Genomic DNA, 16958 nt, shown 5'->3' with positions numbered 1-16958 from the left:
AATTTTTCTATAATTGCTTGTTAGTTGCAGGAGAAATTTTATTGATTCCTTTTTTTGGTCATGTATAAAATAAGAGAGTTTTATTTCTCCCTTCGAAGTCTGTATGCCTTTTAATTTCCTTTTCTTGTGTTATTACATTAGATGGTACGTCCAGTGGGATGTTGATTGGAATGTAGGGCCTTGTTCCTGATCTTAGGGGAAAGCATTGAAACATTTAGAAACAAATAACAGAATAAAAAGCCAGCTGTGGGGCTGGAACACGTCACCCAAACGGAAGAGATGGGTTTTGCCCTGTGTTGAGGTGGTCCCTTTTTTGGACACTAGCAAATGCAACACATTCTCTGTGGCTGCTTTGATTGCAAAGTTCTTTCCTCGATGGTCCTGGAACAGCGGCCGCTGGTCTGGAGCATGACCGCTCAGGCGGTGTCGTGCGGAACCAGCTGCGGGAGTGGGAACGTGGGCAGTCCTGCCTCAGGAGCAAGAGCCATTTCCAGGCTCAGCTGCTGTGCTGGTGGGCCCCACCAGTCAAGATGCAGACCCTCACGGAGTGGCATCTACTGTGGGGTAAGGACCCTGCCTGGTGCTGTGGGAATGAGAAAACGTCTTAAACTGCTTATAATCCCCAAAGAAGTTTACAATCTACTTTAAAAAGTGAGTTATTTAGGGACTTCATTGGTGGCTCAGTGGTTAAGAATCTGCCTGCCGATGCAGGGAACACGGGTTCGAGCCCTGGTCCGGGAAGATCCCACATGCCGCAGAGCAACTAAGCCCGTGCGCCACAACTACTAAGCCTGCGCTCTAGAGCCCGCGTGCCACAACTACTGAAGCCCGCGTGCCACAACTACTGAAGCCCACGTGCCCAGAGCTCACGCTCTGCAATGAGAAGTCAGTGCACTGCAATGAAGACCCATCGCGGACAATAAATTAATTAATTAAATTTTTAAAAATTGAGTTATTTTACTATGCCAACGTTTGTGCCCTGCCTGGGGCGGCCTTGGGCATTCAGAGCCGACCTGTGGGAGGGGGCGCGGGCCGGATCTTTGCCAGGAGCGCGGGGCTGGCTGAGGAAGGCCCCCTTCGCTTCCCGGGATGAGGGGGCAAAAAGCAGAGGTGACTAATAAAATAACCCCTTTAACTCAATAACGTGGTCATTAATGAATAAAGACCCACAGTCTCTGTGCCTCCAGGCTGCTCTCTTAACAGGGCCTTGCACGGGCGCCTGGCGGGCTGCTAAGAGGGCGGCAGTGTCCAGAAAAGAGTAGGCTAAATCCCGGGAAAAACACAGCCTGCGCCGAGCACCGATCCCACCGGGTCGAGCCCGTCGGAAGCCTGGCTGCGGGCCCACCCGGGCCCACTCGGCCAGGCCTGCTCCCGGGGGGCGCGGGCGCAGGCCCTGCCCCCGACCCCCCGGCGCTGCGGGGACACCAGGGCCGCCCCGCCGGGCCCGGACCGGGCTGGGCAGGCCCCGCGCCCCGCGCCGCAGAGGGAGTGCCCGCCCGCACGCCCGTGCGCCCCGCAGCCCGCGCCCCGGGGCGGGTGCGCTCCGATTCCCGCGCGCTCGTCTCGCCTCCCGCCCGAGGAGCGTCAGGACAGAGGCGGGGTGGGGCGCGGTTAAAAGGCGCTGCAGGTGGGAGCCGGGCCATCCCAGAGCGGGCGGAGGGCAGCTGCAGACGTCGCACTCCCGCCGAGCTCGCGGCTCCCTGCGGCTCCCTGCCCTTCCTGCCAGTCCGGCGGCCGCGCAGGCGCCGCCCCGCGCCCGGACCCCGCGCCCGGACCCCGCGCCCGGACCCCCGCGCCCGGCCGCATCCCCGCCGAGCAGGTGAGGGGGGCGCTACCTCTCGGCCCCTCGGGCGGAGGGCTTGTCTCCGGAAGCCGGAGCAGGTAGGTCGGCGGCCCTTGGCCCCCTCCCCCTCATCCCCCGCGCCCGCCCCCGTCGGCGACCCGCTCCAGGGCCCGCGGGTGGGGGGCGGTCCGCGAAGCCGCCCGCGCCCCGCATCCTCCCGCGGCCCGGCGCGCTCGCAGGAACGAGGATGGGCTGGTTTGACTTTTACACCGGGCGGTCCCCCCTGACTCGCACAACAGGTTTTGCGGATGCGTCACCTCGTGGGTACAGGTGCCCCTTTCCCCCACCTCCTCTGCTGCCTTTTGGATTTTCTTGGCTTTCATGGGTCCCTGACGAGGTTCGGCTCGCGTTTAGGGGAGCGGGACTAGCCGGCAAGCCCAGGTGGAACTGGCCGGAGCGGCCGCTGGACGTAAGCCCGGGAGCCTGTGAGCCGCACGTGACACTAGCACCATCACTGGACAACAGTACTTGTCACTGGTGACACATCTCAGTAAAAGGTGGCGGCACCGGAAGGTACTTCCTGTCTTGTGGAGGAGACCGGCCCCAGGTGTCACCCGGCACAGGGTGTGGGCTTTTGACCGGCTTGGCCTCCCTTCCTGCAGAGCAGGACGGAGTCTGAGGTGAGTGCGGCCTGGATACAGCTGTGGACGCCTGAAGGGGCTGGGGGCCTGCAGCCACGCAGGGACCCGGGCCAGCGACCCCGGCACCATGTCCCCCAGGTCGAATCTGGCCGTGGGTTTAGCGCACGGTTGAATTCAGCCACGCACCCCTGCTCTTTCCCTTGGGCGGACTTGATGCCACACAAGTCTTTTCTTGCCCCAGTTCTGGCAGTCTGGTCAGTATTCTAGAAGAAGACGTCCTGCCCCAGCCAGACTCCTTAGAATTTCAGGATGTGCTGTGTAGAGCTTTGTCTGCTGCTCCGAATCCCAGGGCCACTGGGGTGGTGTTGGAACCCTGCCAGGCAGGGGAGAAGGGGTTATGAAGAGAGAACGTCCATAGAGAGAGCCTGTGATATAACTGGGGGAGGGGTGTTCCCGTTGCCATCACCGCGTGGATCCAACCCAGAAGGCGTCAGTCAGTTCAGCTGCTTCACGGTGTCTTGATTTAAAACAAAATTCTGATTCAGGAAATGGGAACTTCATTCTCTTTTTCTTTGACTTTTCTGAAGTATAAGAGCTTTAAGAAGGAAAAGAACCAGCAGAGGTTCTGACTGAACAATTTCAACAGGGTGAGAGGAAAATTCTAACTTGCGGGTCCTTACCATGCACCCCTGGCTCAGTCTGAATGTTCTAGGAGCTGTGAGTGGTTTGTATATTTTAGTTAAAAATTTTAGGTAGAATGAAATTGTGGGAAAATAATTTCTGGTCCAAGCTTCTAGGTCCGTGAGGGCATAATCCTGCCAGTGGCTTCATTATCATGGTAAGATTTCTGTTTGACTCATTTGATCCAGGAGAATGGACCGGGGTCCCCAGAGGGCTTTTTCTGTTTTTATTCCCAGGATCATTTAACTCCAGCTGGACTTAAATGTTTGGAAAGGACACAGGTTTGCTTCAGGGAACAGAGACTGCTAAATGGAAAAAAAATTTTTTAACTCTTTGAATTCTCCAATGGATTAAGAATTACATGTACGGTATTAAAATACTCCTTCCTGAAAAAAATATTTTGTGGGTTTAGATTCTAAATAATTGTGGCAGTTTCCTCTGGACTTTAACTGTATACATTAAATGCATTTTTGAATATACATATGTATTCAAATTAGAACATATTTTAATTTTAAATTTATCCTTTAATAAATATTGATTGTATTCTCCAAAGAATTTAATTCAGAAGACCCCATGATATAACACACCTCCCACATATGGACATACGATTACATTGAATCTTGGATTATGATAGCTCAGAACCATCAAAGTTTACTTTGGACAAAAAAAAAAAGAAGTCCATGTAATTCTATGAATTGTCCATTTTTATGTTTAGACTCCATAGACAGGATTTTTTTCATTTTTATTGAGTTAATTTTGAAGAAGTCTATAAATCCTAAATCCATTTTATCACTGGTCATTACTTTGAAGGGACAGTTGATGGATTTTTGAGTCACTAAATTTAAAAATCAGCTATCAGTTTGTCCCTTGGATGACCTGAGATTTCCAGAGACAAAAGGAAAAGATTCTTCTTGATTACGGAGAGAGTTTAAGAATTTTTTTTTTTTTAGGCTGCTGACTTGTGGGGTAAGGGAGTATATCCAGTTCCTCAAACTCCACCTTCTTTTTTTTTTAATGCTCAGGGGCATGGGCCTGAGGTTTGGGATTGGGCATTATTATCATTATTGTTATTATTTTGAAAGGGAAAAGGATCCACATTAAAGATTTTATTTTGATGTTACTGTGTATTTGAAGTACAGGGCATCAGGAAACTGGCAGGTCCAGACACCCCCCTTAACCGTTCTGGGGACAAAGGAAAACTACCACCCGGGGTCGTGCAGTGGACCCCCGGGGAGGAGCTGAAGGGCTGTGGCCACAGCTACTAGTTTTCCTGTCACGGGCCACACCCTCACTGCCCTCCGGAAGCTGCACCCGGGTTCCCGTTCCTGGGGGTGCTGAGCGCCACTGGTGGCCCGGTGGTCGGTGATCGATGGTGCAGGGGAGCCGGGTCCCAGAAGAGGGAACCTCACCCTGAGTCTCCTCTGGCCGCAGAGCTGCGAGTGCCTCAGGCGCTGCTTTTGCCTTGGCGTTATTGCGTCTCATCAGCACAGACTCCTCCGCTGTCCAGAGCCAATGTGGACATGGTGAGGGATGCTCTGTCCTCAGGTCCGACAGGGAGTCGGGGATGGCTTTGGAGGGAGTGCAGATGCTGAGGGGATGCTGGGGCTTTAGTTTTGGTCCTGTCGTCAGTGAAACTGACACGGCTTTGTTAAGCAAACTAGTTATGCTTAAATTCTTAAATAAGAATTTTTAAAACAAGAAATTATATTACTGAGGCAGAATGCTAATAGATTTAAACTATTTGAATTTAAGAGGGAAGCACCATCTCTCTTCCTAACACTCTGTGTCATCAGAAGTCAGGTCACTGATTTCCTATTTTCAGAGCTAAGCAATTGGACCACAGCTGTGTGTCCGCAGTGACTAGAGACACTGCACAGCCCAGTGGCGTTTGCTTCTGTGAGCTTGATTGTCAACCACCTTTCTACACAGGAGCCAAGCAAACTTATTCTTTGCCTAAAAGACAGCCAGGAAGGTGCCAGTTAAAATAAACCAGTCTGGGGACTTCCCCGGCAGTCCAGTGGTTAAGACTCTGCCTTCCAAGGCAGGAGGTGCAGGTTCGATCCCTGGTCAGGGAACAAAGATCCCACACGCTACGGAGTGTGGCCAAAAACTAAAAAAAAAAAGTAAAATAAAATAAACCGCTCTGGTTCACAAAGAAAGAGTTAATATTTTGCTTTTTATTGAACAAAATTTTTATTATTAAAGCTTTGTTTAATACTAATTGTGAGGGGTACCGACAGAGGCAGTTACTTTGGAAAGTAATTTTCAAAGTGTCTTCACATCTTCTGCCGCCAAAATGTTTCTGGCAGGCCCCCCTGAGGCTCTCCTGCCGCGGAAGAGGGGGGGTGGGGGGGTGGGTCCACACCCCCGGCCAGTCTTCTAGGAGGTGAGGTGAGCTCTGCTTCTGTTCGAAGCCTCGACAGTGACGTTCATCCAGACAACAGGGCTTCTCCCTAAGGGAAGGATGGGAACAGACGCTGTAGGAAGCCATCTCATTTCTTTTTCACCCTTTAAAGGCAAATTGCTGATTTTTAGTCAGAGTCAATAAGTATCGTAAAACAGATTATTTTCTGTTCAGCTTTGCTACTTTGATAGAGCGTGTCATCTGGGGACCCAGAAAAGTCAAAAGAAATAAAGATGCTGCCACAATAATTGCCCCTGTTTTTTAAGAGATGCCCCAGGGGGCAGGAGTCAAGGATTCTGCTCTAGAAAGCGGGGGACCTCGTGGGGGGAGATTTGACCTCCTGACCTCTCCCATGACGTCAGCCTCTCCTAATTCCTTCAGGCCAGTGGCCTCTGGCCCCTGGGAGGGGGAGGGTGCTGCCTTACTCAGGCAGCTGAAGATAGACAACTCAGAGAGGAAACAGCCTTCTTACCGGTTGGGGAGTTTCAACTCTCTGCACTTTGGAGGGTTGGAGAAAATGTGACCTTTATTTGAGAAATCAAAACCTTGCTGGTCGGGCGTTGAATTCCGCACTCTTCAGTGGGAGATGCTTACCAGTTAACTAGAGAATATCTCCAGCTTGTAAACAGACAGGATGGACCTCCCAGGTGAGCCGACACTGTAAACTACATTCAAACCTCAAGATATTTGTGTTTCTTCCTTCCACTGGGTGCGTCCCGGTGCTTCCAGGTCAGGAGGGCTACAACTGGGCAGATTTATTCTAACAACTTCCACCAGGAGCTGAGAGTGAATTCTACAGTTCGTAGCTCTCCAATAAGGTTTTTAAATCAAAGACTCATTACCGTGGACTTGGAAATCCTTTAGGTCACGGGGTCAGTGGTCTGAGGCGGGGGTTAGACGCAGATCCTGAGACCAGTCTTCCTGACCGAGGCCCCCGTGTCCCCCCAGACCCGCGTCGGAGGCTCACACAGCCTCTGATCAGAAGCATTAAGGACAAGGAAACACAGCTTTAAGGAGTGTGTGTTTAAAGAGCTGTGCTTTTTTCTCAGCTCTCCTTTTCAAAAAGCAAAAGCCTGGCTGTGTGTACATCCGCCTTTGAGTCCCGCTTAGTCCTGGATCCACACAGGAATCCAGCCCCCAGCCCCTTCGCTGCTCCCGGGGCTCCTTCCAGGCCCTGGCCCCCCGTTCCCGGCCAGGTGGATGCCCACCCGTGTGCGGGCCGTTCTGGAAATGCGCATGAAGAGCCGCCCAGGGCGCCCGGGCTCCACTCTCCTCACCAGCCTGAGAGGGAGAAGCCTGAGCCCACGTTCAAGTGCAAGAAAGTCTCCCCCAGGGGGGTTGACAGAAGGCCTTTGGGGCCCCTCCCCCGAAAAGGCTATGAGAACTTGGGTGAGCGTGTCTTTCTGAGGAGATGGTCTTTCAGAAGATTCTCAAAGGGTCCATTATTCTTTTTTCTTCTGAGCAGAATACTGACCGACTTTGGTCTGCCGTGGCAATGCAGAAGGGGTCCGTTTGCTTTGTGCAGAGTTTCTTTAGGAGTCAAGGCCCCTTCGCCTCAGGATGTTGGATCAGAGCCTTCACAGGGGACCCTGCACTGCAGGTGGGGCTGGTCCTGCACCTGCGGCTCCTGCTGTAAACTTGGCACCTGTCTGGCAGGGGAGCAGCGCTGCCCATTAAGGGGAGAAAAGTGAGCACTTTCTGTAAAAGCCTGTGGTTCTATTCTGGAAGAGGCTCTTTGAGTAGCTTACGGCGTTAGGTTTCCTAAGAGCACATGATTATGGCAGGTCATGTTGTCCAAGCTAGAAGTAAATACAAGCTTATTGTACAAAGTGAACTAATAAGTGTTTGGTTTCCTTTTTTCCTCTTCGTAGTCCATTGGGTAAAACAGATTGTGTCATTCCAGTGAATGATTTTTTTTCTTGGATAAGCCCTTTAACAAATAAAATCTACTGAGGGGGCTTCCCTGGTGGCGTAGTGGTTGAGGGTCCGCCTGCCGATGCAGGGGACACGGGTTCGTGTCCCGGTCCGGGAAGATCCCACATGCTGCGGAGCAGCTGGGCCCGTGAGCCATGGCCGCTGGGCCTGTGCGTCCGGAGCCTGTGCTCCGTAGTGGGAGAGGCCACGACAGTGAGAGGCCCGCGTACCGCAAAAAAAAAAAAAAAAAAAAAAAAAATCTACTGAGGAACATCTGTGATCCCTTGGGCAAAGCGAAACAGGGATTAAAAGGGAGCTTGGAAATGAATGTGTTTGCCTGAGGTCCTGGGTTAGTGGCTAGTGTCAGGCAGCAACCTAACGTATAATCCGAGTTCAGCTGGACCCAGAGGCTTGTCAGCCCCCGCCAGACGCGAGAGTGCTTTCAGAGTGGGTGCTGTCCCTCCCAGAAAACCACCTCCAAGCAGCTCGCGGGGTGAGCTCAAGAGAGACGTCCTCCTGTCTGTAACATTACAGCAGCTTTACAAATTGCAGGAAGGTTCCACTAACTACCCTGTGCTCATTTTCGCCTGTTCAGGATAAAGCGGCAGCATGGACTGGGGCACGCTGCACACGTTCATCGGGGGCGTGAATAAACACTCCACCAGCATCGGGAAGGTGTGGATCACCGTCATCTTCATCTTCCGCGTCATGATCCTGGTGGTGGCCGCCCAGGAGGTGTGGGGCGATGAGCAGGCCGACTTCGTGTGCAACACGCTGCAGCCCGGGTGCAAGAACGTGTGCTACGACCACTTCTTCCCCGTGTCCCACATCCGGCTCTGGGCTCTGCAGCTCATCTTCGTGTCCACGCCGGCCCTGCTGGTGGCCATGCACGTGGCCTACTACAGACAGGAGGCCGCGCGCCGGTTCAGGCGCGGGGAGAAGAGGAACGAGTTCAAGGATCTGGAAGACATCAAACGGCAGAAGATCCGGATCGAGGGCTCCCTGTGGTGGACCTACAGCAGCAGCATCTTCTTCCGAATCATCTTCGAGGCCGCCTTCATGTACGTGTTCTACTTCCTGTACAACGGGTACCACCTGCCCTGGGTGCTGAAGTGCGGCATCGACCCCTGCCCCAACCTCGTGGACTGCTTCATCTCCAGGCCCACGGAGAAGACCGTGTTCACCATCTTCATGATCTCCGCGTCCGTGATCTGCATGCTGCTCAACGTGGCCGAGCTGTGCTACCTGCTGCTCAAAGTGTGCTTCAGGAGATCCAAGCGAGCACAGACGCAAAGAACGCCCCCCAACCACGCCCTCAAAGAGAGTAAACAGAACGAGATGAACGAGCTGATTTCCGAGAGCGGGCAGAACGCCATCACGGGGTTTCCTAGTTAAACGGGGCCAGGCACCGCGCAGCTGACGTAGCGTCGCGGAACTACGGCCTTCCTCGGAAGGCAGCGCCGACCAGGCGTCCTGGCTCTCAGCTGAGACTCTGTCCTTACAAACGGCTTTCACCATTCATAGACACCCGAGTTAGCTTTCTGTAGAATAATTGGGCCATGAATGTGCCACGTAATCAAATGTGTGGCCCGGCTCTACAGCCGGGCCTCGGTGTGACTTTTACATGTGGGTTTAAGTGGACCGTCTGACATGGCGGTATTTCCTGAAAATTTAAGGACGTAACTGTTGTCAATAAAACATTTATCTAGAAATTGATACTTTTATTAGGAAGAGATATTTTTATAGGATTGAATGTTTTAGTTCTGATTTTGAATTTATGTAAAGTATTTTTATAATGACTGGTCTTCCTTACCTGGGAAGACACACAATGTTAATTTTAGAATCATGCCTTCAGTGTCTAATATTTAAGCTTCCTCTGTCTCGTCGTAGGTATTGTTTTTCCTTGTCTGCTGACAAATGTGTGACCTGTCATGGCTCTTAGGGTGGAAAGGGTTCACTGTACCATGTATTTTCACTGCTGTCTGGGCATGGCCGGAACTGTATGGAAGCGGGAAGCTTTTCGTAGGGGCTGATTTGCAGTCCTCGTGAACGGCTGACGCAGGAACGCGCTCCCTCAATAAAGATGAGCCCTTTGCTGAAGCTTCTGTTCCTTCTGGGCCACTGCGTCGCTGGCGACCTGAGGGGCGGCTCGGGGCAGGCTGCTGGGGAGGCCGCGTGGCTGGAGTGCTGGTGTCCGCGCACCCCTGCACCCTCTTCCCATCCCTCTGGCAGGGTCGCTTTAGCAGCCCCCAGGCCTCAGCTTGGAGAGGGGTCGGCTGCTCCAGGACATGGAAGGTGTCCCCTGGGTCAGCTTCCAGCCCCTCGGACAAGGGGAGAGGGCCCTTCAGTCCACAGCTCTGCACCCACAGGTGGTAAAGGGGAGGGCTTCCTCCCGGGCTTTCCAGGTGGGACACGGATGCCTTTAGTGGGGGTATTGGTGCACCAGCCGGGGACCCATCACCCTGGAGATGCCACACCCCAGGGCCACCCCTGTGAAGGGTGCAGTCAGCACACGTGCTACGCATAGGGACGGACACCTGGTGAACCGCGAATATTCTCCAGGGCTGGACCTGCGTGCCGGGGTTCCAGACCCTCTCCCCAGAAACGCAAAACAGGAAGTCTCATTTTCTTCAGAGTCCGAAGCAAATTCCAGACATATCCTTTCATCCATAAGTATTTTCGTAGCGATCCATGAAAACCAAGATCTAACCTTTAAGAACAAAACCACGATTTTTTCACAGGGAAGATCCAGTCCGCCTCCATAATTCCTGATGGTCCCGTGACAACCTTTCCTGATAAACGGCTGTTGAATGGGTCTCAAGCAAAGCCCATAAACAGGATGGGGGGACATGGGGGGGATGAAAAGGCTTTGGCGGCAGCCGCACTGCGTGGGAGAGGCTCGTCCCGCCCGCCGTGCTCCCAGGGCTCCCAGCCACCCCCTTCCTCCATTTTCCCTCTCTCCTCCGCTCCTTCACTGCCCTCAATGCTCCTGCCCCCGGAGCTGTGTCTCGGCCGCCCCTTCGGGTCTGAGGTGGTGGCCACACTGCTGGCCTCGCTCACCCGTCACCTCCCAGCACCTTAATCTGGGCCCAGCCCCGCTACCAGCCCAGGCCGCCAGAAGCACCAGTGACGTTCTGACACCAGCGTAATGGCCTCTTCTCAGCGTCATCCTCATAAAGCTCTCCCTGAGGCCGTGTTCTGTCTGGATTCCGAGACACTGTCCCCTACCCTTGGGCCTCCTGCGCTGGCTTCTCTCCCTCGCCCCCTCCCTCGGGTGGAGACCTTTCCTCTCCTCTCCCTGCACTCTTCCTTGTGAGATATTATCCCCATTTTACAGATGAGGCCACTGAGGCTCAGACCAAGTTTACCCAGCTAATCAGCAGCAGGGCCAAGATTCAAAGCAGGCTGAATGTCTCCAGGATCGGTGGCTTCACTGCCGCTCCCACAGCTTGGTGCTCAGGGACCACAGTGCCAACATGCCCATCATCCCTCATCCAGCTCCAGCAACCATCTAGCCGTGCCCGTTCGCATTCGGGGGGTCTCGCCCGATTATCCCCCAGCCTGGATGACTGTAAAGCAAATCCCAGACAGATCGTTTCTTCTGCAGATATTTCAATATGGGTCCTTTAAGAGTATAGACTGGGACCTCCCTGCTGGTCCAGCGGTTAAGAATCTGCCTTCCAACGCAAGGGACATGGGTTCAATCCCTGGTCGGGGAACTAAGATCCCACATGCCGCAGAGCAACTAAGCCCGCGTGCCACAACTAGAGAGAAGGCCGAGTGCCACAACTACTGAGCCCTCGCACCACAACTAGAGAGAAATCCGCACGCCACGAGGAAAGATCCTGCATGCCGCAACAAAGATCCCACGTACCGCAACTAAGACCCGACACAGCCAATAAATAAATATTAAGAAAAAAAGAGCATAGGCTAAGCTTTTAAAACAAAAACAATGCCACCATCACACTAAAATAGCTAGTCCATGTTCATAATTTCCCAATTGTCCTGCTCATGTTCTTTTCTTTTTTTAATTAAACTTGTTATTTTGAGATAACTGTAGACACATGTAGGTGGAAGAAATAAAACAGACGTCTCGTGTGCTTTGGGCAGTTTCCCCCGATGGTAACATCTCGAAAAACTACAGTCCAAGACCTCAGCAGGACACAACACTGACACAGTCCAGATACAGAACATTTCCATCACCACCAGGATCCTGGTGGGGCCCTTTTATACCCATACCCGATACCCTCCGATTCCGATCCCACCCACTCCTGGCAACCACTAATTTGCTCACTGTTTCTCCGATTCTGTCATTTCAAGAAAGTTGCATAAACGGAATCGTGCAGTACGCAACCACTGGGACTGGATTTTTTTCTCAGTGTAATTCTCTGGAGACTCACTTGGGTCACCGCACCAGGAGTTTGCTCCCACTGCTGGGCTGCATGGTGGTTGCACGTTTCATTTTTGAAAGCAGCCGGTGTTTTCCAGAGCAGCGGCATCATGACACACCCCCACCAGCAACGTCTAAGTCACCCGGTCTTTCCTGAGCCTCGCCAGCATTTGGTGGTGGTGTTATTTTTCATTTTAGCCATTCTTCTTATTTTCAATAACCGGTTCTTAGATTGAAGTATAGTTGAGTTACAATGTTGTGTCAGTCTCAGGTGTGCAGAAAAGTGATTCAGTAATACATATATTCCTTTTCAGATTCTTTTCCATTATAGGTTATTACAAGACATTGAATACAGCTTCCCACGTCATTTTGTCGTTCTGATAGGTGTGTTGCATGTGCACTTCACAAGTAGCTAATGAACTTGACCACCTTTTCATGTGCTTCTTTGGCATCTCTCTGTCCTCTTCAGTTCTTTCGCTCGTTCTCTCATTGGATTGTTTGTTTTTCTACTGTTGAGTCTTGAGAGATCTTTATGTACTGTAGACACAAGTCCTTGGACACAGATAGTGGTTTGTAAATATTTTTCACTCTGTGGCTTTTCTTTTCATCTTCTTAACAGGGTCTTTTGCAAAGCAATAGCTGTTCATTTTAATGAAGTCCAATTTCTCATTTTTTTAATTTTATGGGTTGTGGCTTTGGTGTCAAATCTAAGAACTCTTTGCCTAGCCCTAGGTTCCAAAGATTTTCTCCTATGCTTTTTCTAAAAGCTGTCTAGTTTTATGCTTTACATTGAAGTCTGTGGTCCATTTTGTGTTAATTTTTATAAAAGGTCTGAGACTTGAGGTTCACTTGTTGCCTGTCGACATCCAGCTGCCCCAGCACCATGTGATGAAAGGCTTGCTTTCCTCCATTGAATGCCTTTGGCACTTTGTTAAAAATCAACTGGAGGGCTTCCCTGGCAGCGCAGTGGTTAAGAATCCGCCTGCCAGTGCAGGGGACACGGGTTCGAGCCCTGGTCCGGGAAGATCCCACATGCCACATAGCAACTAAACCCGTGCGCCACAACTACTGAGCCTGCACTCTAGAGCCCGCGAGCCACGACTACTGAAGCCCGTGCGCCTAGAGCCCGTGCTCCGCAACAAGAGAAGCCAACGCAATGAGAAGCCCGTGCACCGCAACGAAGAGTAGCCCCCGCTCGCTGCAACTAGAGAAAGCCCGCGCGGCAACGAAAACCCAACGCAGCCAAATATAAAATAAATTTAAAAAAAAATCAACTGGGCATGTTTGTGTGGGGCTATCTCTGGGTTCTCTGCTCCACTGACCTCTGTTCTCTCCCTCCACCAGCACCACAGTCCTGATTCCTGTGCTTCATTTATGTCTTGAATGCTCGAGTGATTCTTCCCTCTTTATTCTCCTTTTTCAAATTTTTTCAGCTACTCTAGTTTCTTTCCCTTTCCATATAAATTTTAGAATAATCTTGTCTATGTCTACAAAAAAATCTTGCTGTGTGTTCGATAAAAATGGCATTAAACTTGTATATCAATTTGCAGAGAATTGACATCTTTATTATGTCAAATCTTTTATCCATATACACAGCATATCTGTTTATTTACTCCGTCTTTGATTTCTTTCATCAACATTGCATAGTTTTCAGCATACGAATACGAAAAGTTTCATTTTATGTAAAAAGTAAAAAGATTTACTTCTAAGTATTTCATTTCCTTTGAGTGATTGTGAATAGTATTGTATTTTAATTTCATTGTCCGTATGTTCATTGCCAGTATATAGAAATAACCGTTATATTTGTTGGCTTATTTGCTTATATCCTGTGATCTTGCTGAATTCATTTAAAAGTTCTAGATTTCTGTAGTTTCCGCGGGATTTTGTGCACAATCATACCATCTGCAAATAGAGATAGTTTTATCTCTTCCTTTATGATCTGTGTGTCTTATATTTCTTTTTCTTGCCATGTAGCACTGGCTAGAACTTCAAGCACTATGTTGAATAGGAATGATAAAAGCAGAAATTCTTGTTCCTGATCTTAAGGGGAAAGGATTCAATCTTTCACCACTAAGTACAATGTTAACTGTAGGGTTTTTGTAGATGCTCTTTATCAAGTTGAGCAAGTTCCCCTCTATTCCTATTTTTCTGCTGGTTTTTATTATGAATAGGTGTTGAATTTTGTGGAAAAAAAATATTGCATTAAATGATATGATCATGTGATTTTTCTTCTTCAGCCCATTAATATGATGGATTACCTTGACTAATCTTCATACAGAAACAACCTTGCATCCTTGAAATGAACCTCACTTGGCCATGGTGTGTAATTCTCTTTATATATTACTGAATTTCGTTTGTTAATATTAAGCCTTCTTACATCTACGTTCATGGGGGATGTTGGTCTGTAGTTTTCTTTTTTTTTTTTTTGTATTGTCTTTGTCTGGTTTGTGTCAGGGTAATACCAGCACCACAAAATGAACTGGGGAATGGTCTTGCCTCCTCTGTCTTCTGGAATAGGTCATGCAGAACAGGTGTAATCCTTCTTTAAACATTTGGTGGAATTTCCCAGTGAAACTATCTGGGTCTGGACATTTCTTGAGTTTCTCTTTAACAAATTCAATATCCTTAAGAGTTACAAGGATCTTAAAATTATCTGTTTCATATTTGGTGAATTGTGATAGCTTGTGTGTCTTGAGGGAGTGATCCATTTCATCTAACTTGCAAACTTTGTAAGTATAGAATTGTTTATAGTACTCCTTATTATCCTTTTGATGCCTGCAGGGTCTGTAGTGATGTGCCCTGTTTGATTCCTGATACTGGTCATTTGTGTCTTCTCTCTCTCTCTTTTTTTCTCCCTTTGTCAGTCTTGCTGGAAGTTCATCAGTTTTATTGATCTTTGCAAAGAACCAGCTCTTTGTTTCATCAATTTGCTCTATTCATTTTCTGTTTTCAATTGAATTGATTTCCTCTCTTTATCATTGTCTTGCTTTTGCTTGCTTTGGGCTTATTTTTCACTACTCTTTCTAGATTCTTGAAGTGGGAGCGTGGTCTATCGACTTGCGTCTTCTCTTCTTCACTCATGTTTGCATTCAGTGCTGTAACACCCTATCAGCACTCCCGTAGTGTGTCTTGCAAATTTTGATCCCTTGGATTTTTTATTTTCATTCAATACAACGTATTGACCCATGGTTTATTTAGAGCTGTGTTTTAGTTTCCAAGTGTTCAGAGATGTTTCCGTTTTCTTTCTTTCCACCTATTATTGATTAATAATTATTGACCTCCACTTTGGTTCCACTGGTTCCATCAGAGAACACACTCTATTATTTCAACTATTTTAAATGTGCTGAGGTTTCTTAATGGCCCGTGTATGAAGCATGCCTCTTTATCCTGATGCCTTGGTATCTGTGGCCTTACTAACACTGGGGAGACGGCCCCTCCCAGGGCTGGCTAATTCCTAGAGACAGCAAACAACTCTTCTGTGACGTGCACTTTTCATATGCCCACCGACCAACCCAAAATCCACACCCACACCCCCTCTCTCAGCCTCTCACAGGGCTGTCACACGCCAGACCACTGTCCACCTGCCCTAATCACCCCAGAGCCAGGCCCCAGACCAGTCGCTGAAATGTTTCACGCTAGCCAACCCTACGCCCGTCTGCCCTGCCTCGCCTCACCTTTCCGACAGAAACCGCACTGAAGGGTCTGCCTGAGGGCCCTGCCTGGTCTGCTTCCTTCTCACCAGCTTTCAGAGCTGTTTGCTTTTATATAATTTCCAGGGGTTTTAGTTGTACTTGGCCAGGAGAATAGGAAAAACGACATCAGCTGTGTTCCCAGAAGTGAAAATCCCCTTCTTTTCAAAGAGCAGTTAGCTCGGAATCACTGAAATCCATATGCTGCCATCGGTTAACGTTTCTCTCAAGCCTCTTTAAGCTGCTGGTTCCCCTCCACCTCTTTTTATTTCCTTGCAACTTTCTTTTCTTAGAATCTGGGTCATTCGTCTCCCAGAGTTTCTCACAGCCTAGACTTTGCTGATTGTGTATTCATGGTGGTGTTTCATGTTCTTTCATCCTCATGTTTGCTATAAACCAAGAGCAGGTGTGACGTCAGCATTATTCCCCAGTCTCTCTCACTGGCGTCTCTGTGCTCTCCGTCCCCATCCCTGATTTCCCCACATATATCCTCCCCACCCCCCTGACCGCCCCCCTCCCCCCGGCATCGCACGAGCTCCCTCCTCCAGCCCGTCCTCCTAGACTAGTTCAAAGTCTTCACTCCCAAACACCCTCCCCCAGGGTCACTGTGGTGTTTGTGCTCCAAGGTCCTTGCTTCTCCGCTGGGGGTGGGGGGGCTCCTGGACAGAGCAGGGCCAAGCCTGCTCACTCTGCCCCCAAATGTGTCCCTTCACACAGCGAGCACCGGTGTGTGTGTGTGTGTGTGGAATTCACTGCGGTCCTGATCACCAGCCCTCTCTCTCCAGCTCCAGGGCAGGGCAGTGGGAAGCTCGCCCTGTGCCCTGCCGTGGGGACCTGGGGTGGCTTCCCGAGGCCCAGGGAACAACCTCCCAGCCACCAGGGACACTTAGGTGAATGCTGATGCCACAGCAGACATGGCTGCCCAAGGCCTTTTCAGGTCATTGTCAGAGGGAAAAGTTGGAGAAGTGACAGAATGCCTTGAAGTCATTCAGATGTCAGAGCGCAGCAGGAAGAACTCACCATGATTTAGTTCCTCTAAATTAACTGTGAAACCACGGCCAAGAATCATTTTAAAACTAATACTGCAGACCTCAGAGACTCCATCCTTAATCAACCTCAGGAACATGAAGGTTCTTGTCAACCTAAATCGTTTCTGGGTGTGATTTATTAGACAGACACTAAAATAATTTATTTCTAGCTTGTTTGCTAACATAACTTTTAAATTTACGGAGTCAGGACTAATGTGGTATTTTAAATTGTAGTTAGCACTAAGCTCTAAGTAAGTAATCATTTCTTTGTATCCGTGTTACCCTTATTCACCGCTTATTAGCTAAGAGATTGGTTTCTATCCAAAACATAGTAATAGGGACTTCCCCAGTGGCACAGTGGTTAAGAATCCGCCTGCCAATGAAGGGGACACACGGGTTCGAGCCCTGGTCCGGGAAGATCCCACATG

The 16958-nt window shown here is 49.9% G+C and overlaps 1 protein-coding gene across 4 annotated transcripts; it reads left to right on the top strand.

Annotated features, from left to right (window-relative positions):
• The first annotated feature begins 1638 nt into the window (after window positions 1-1638).
• Window positions 1639-9523, top strand: GJB6 (gap junction protein beta 6). Of its 4 annotated transcripts, none has more exons than XM_033843380.2 (2): window positions 1639-1819; window positions 8019-9523. In XM_033843380.2, the coding sequence occupies exon 2, from the start codon at window positions 8033-8035 to the stop codon at window positions 8816-8818; it is 786 nt and encodes a 261-aa protein (XP_033699271.1). In that variant the 5' UTR covers window positions 1639-1819; window positions 8019-8032; the 3' UTR covers window positions 8819-9523. The 4 variants fall into 4 exon arrangements, with proteins under 4 accessions (XP_033699271.1, XP_033699269.1, XP_033699270.1 ...); XM_033843378.2 differs by having other exon boundaries at window positions 1640-1881; XM_033843379.1 differs by lacking the exon at window positions 1639-1819 and adding an exon at window positions 2198-2463.
• The last annotated feature ends 7435 nt before the right edge of the window (window positions 9524-16958 follow it).

The sequence above is a fragment of the Tursiops truncatus genome, chromosome 18 (genome assembly GCF_011762595.2).
Source record: "Tursiops truncatus isolate mTurTru1 chromosome 18, mTurTru1.mat.Y, whole genome shotgun sequence".
In the NCBI taxonomy this organism is placed as follows: Eukaryota; Metazoa; Chordata; class Mammalia; order Artiodactyla; family Delphinidae; genus Tursiops; species Tursiops truncatus.
The sequence above is the reverse complement of the archived record's forward strand: the minus strand, read 5'-3'. Positions and strand labels throughout refer to the sequence as shown.

Excerpts from the sequence above, each read along its gene's own strand:
- GJB6 (XM_033843380.2), top strand. The coding sequence starts at position 8,033 with ATGGACTGGGGCACGCTGCACACGTTCATCGGGGGCGTGAATAAACAC.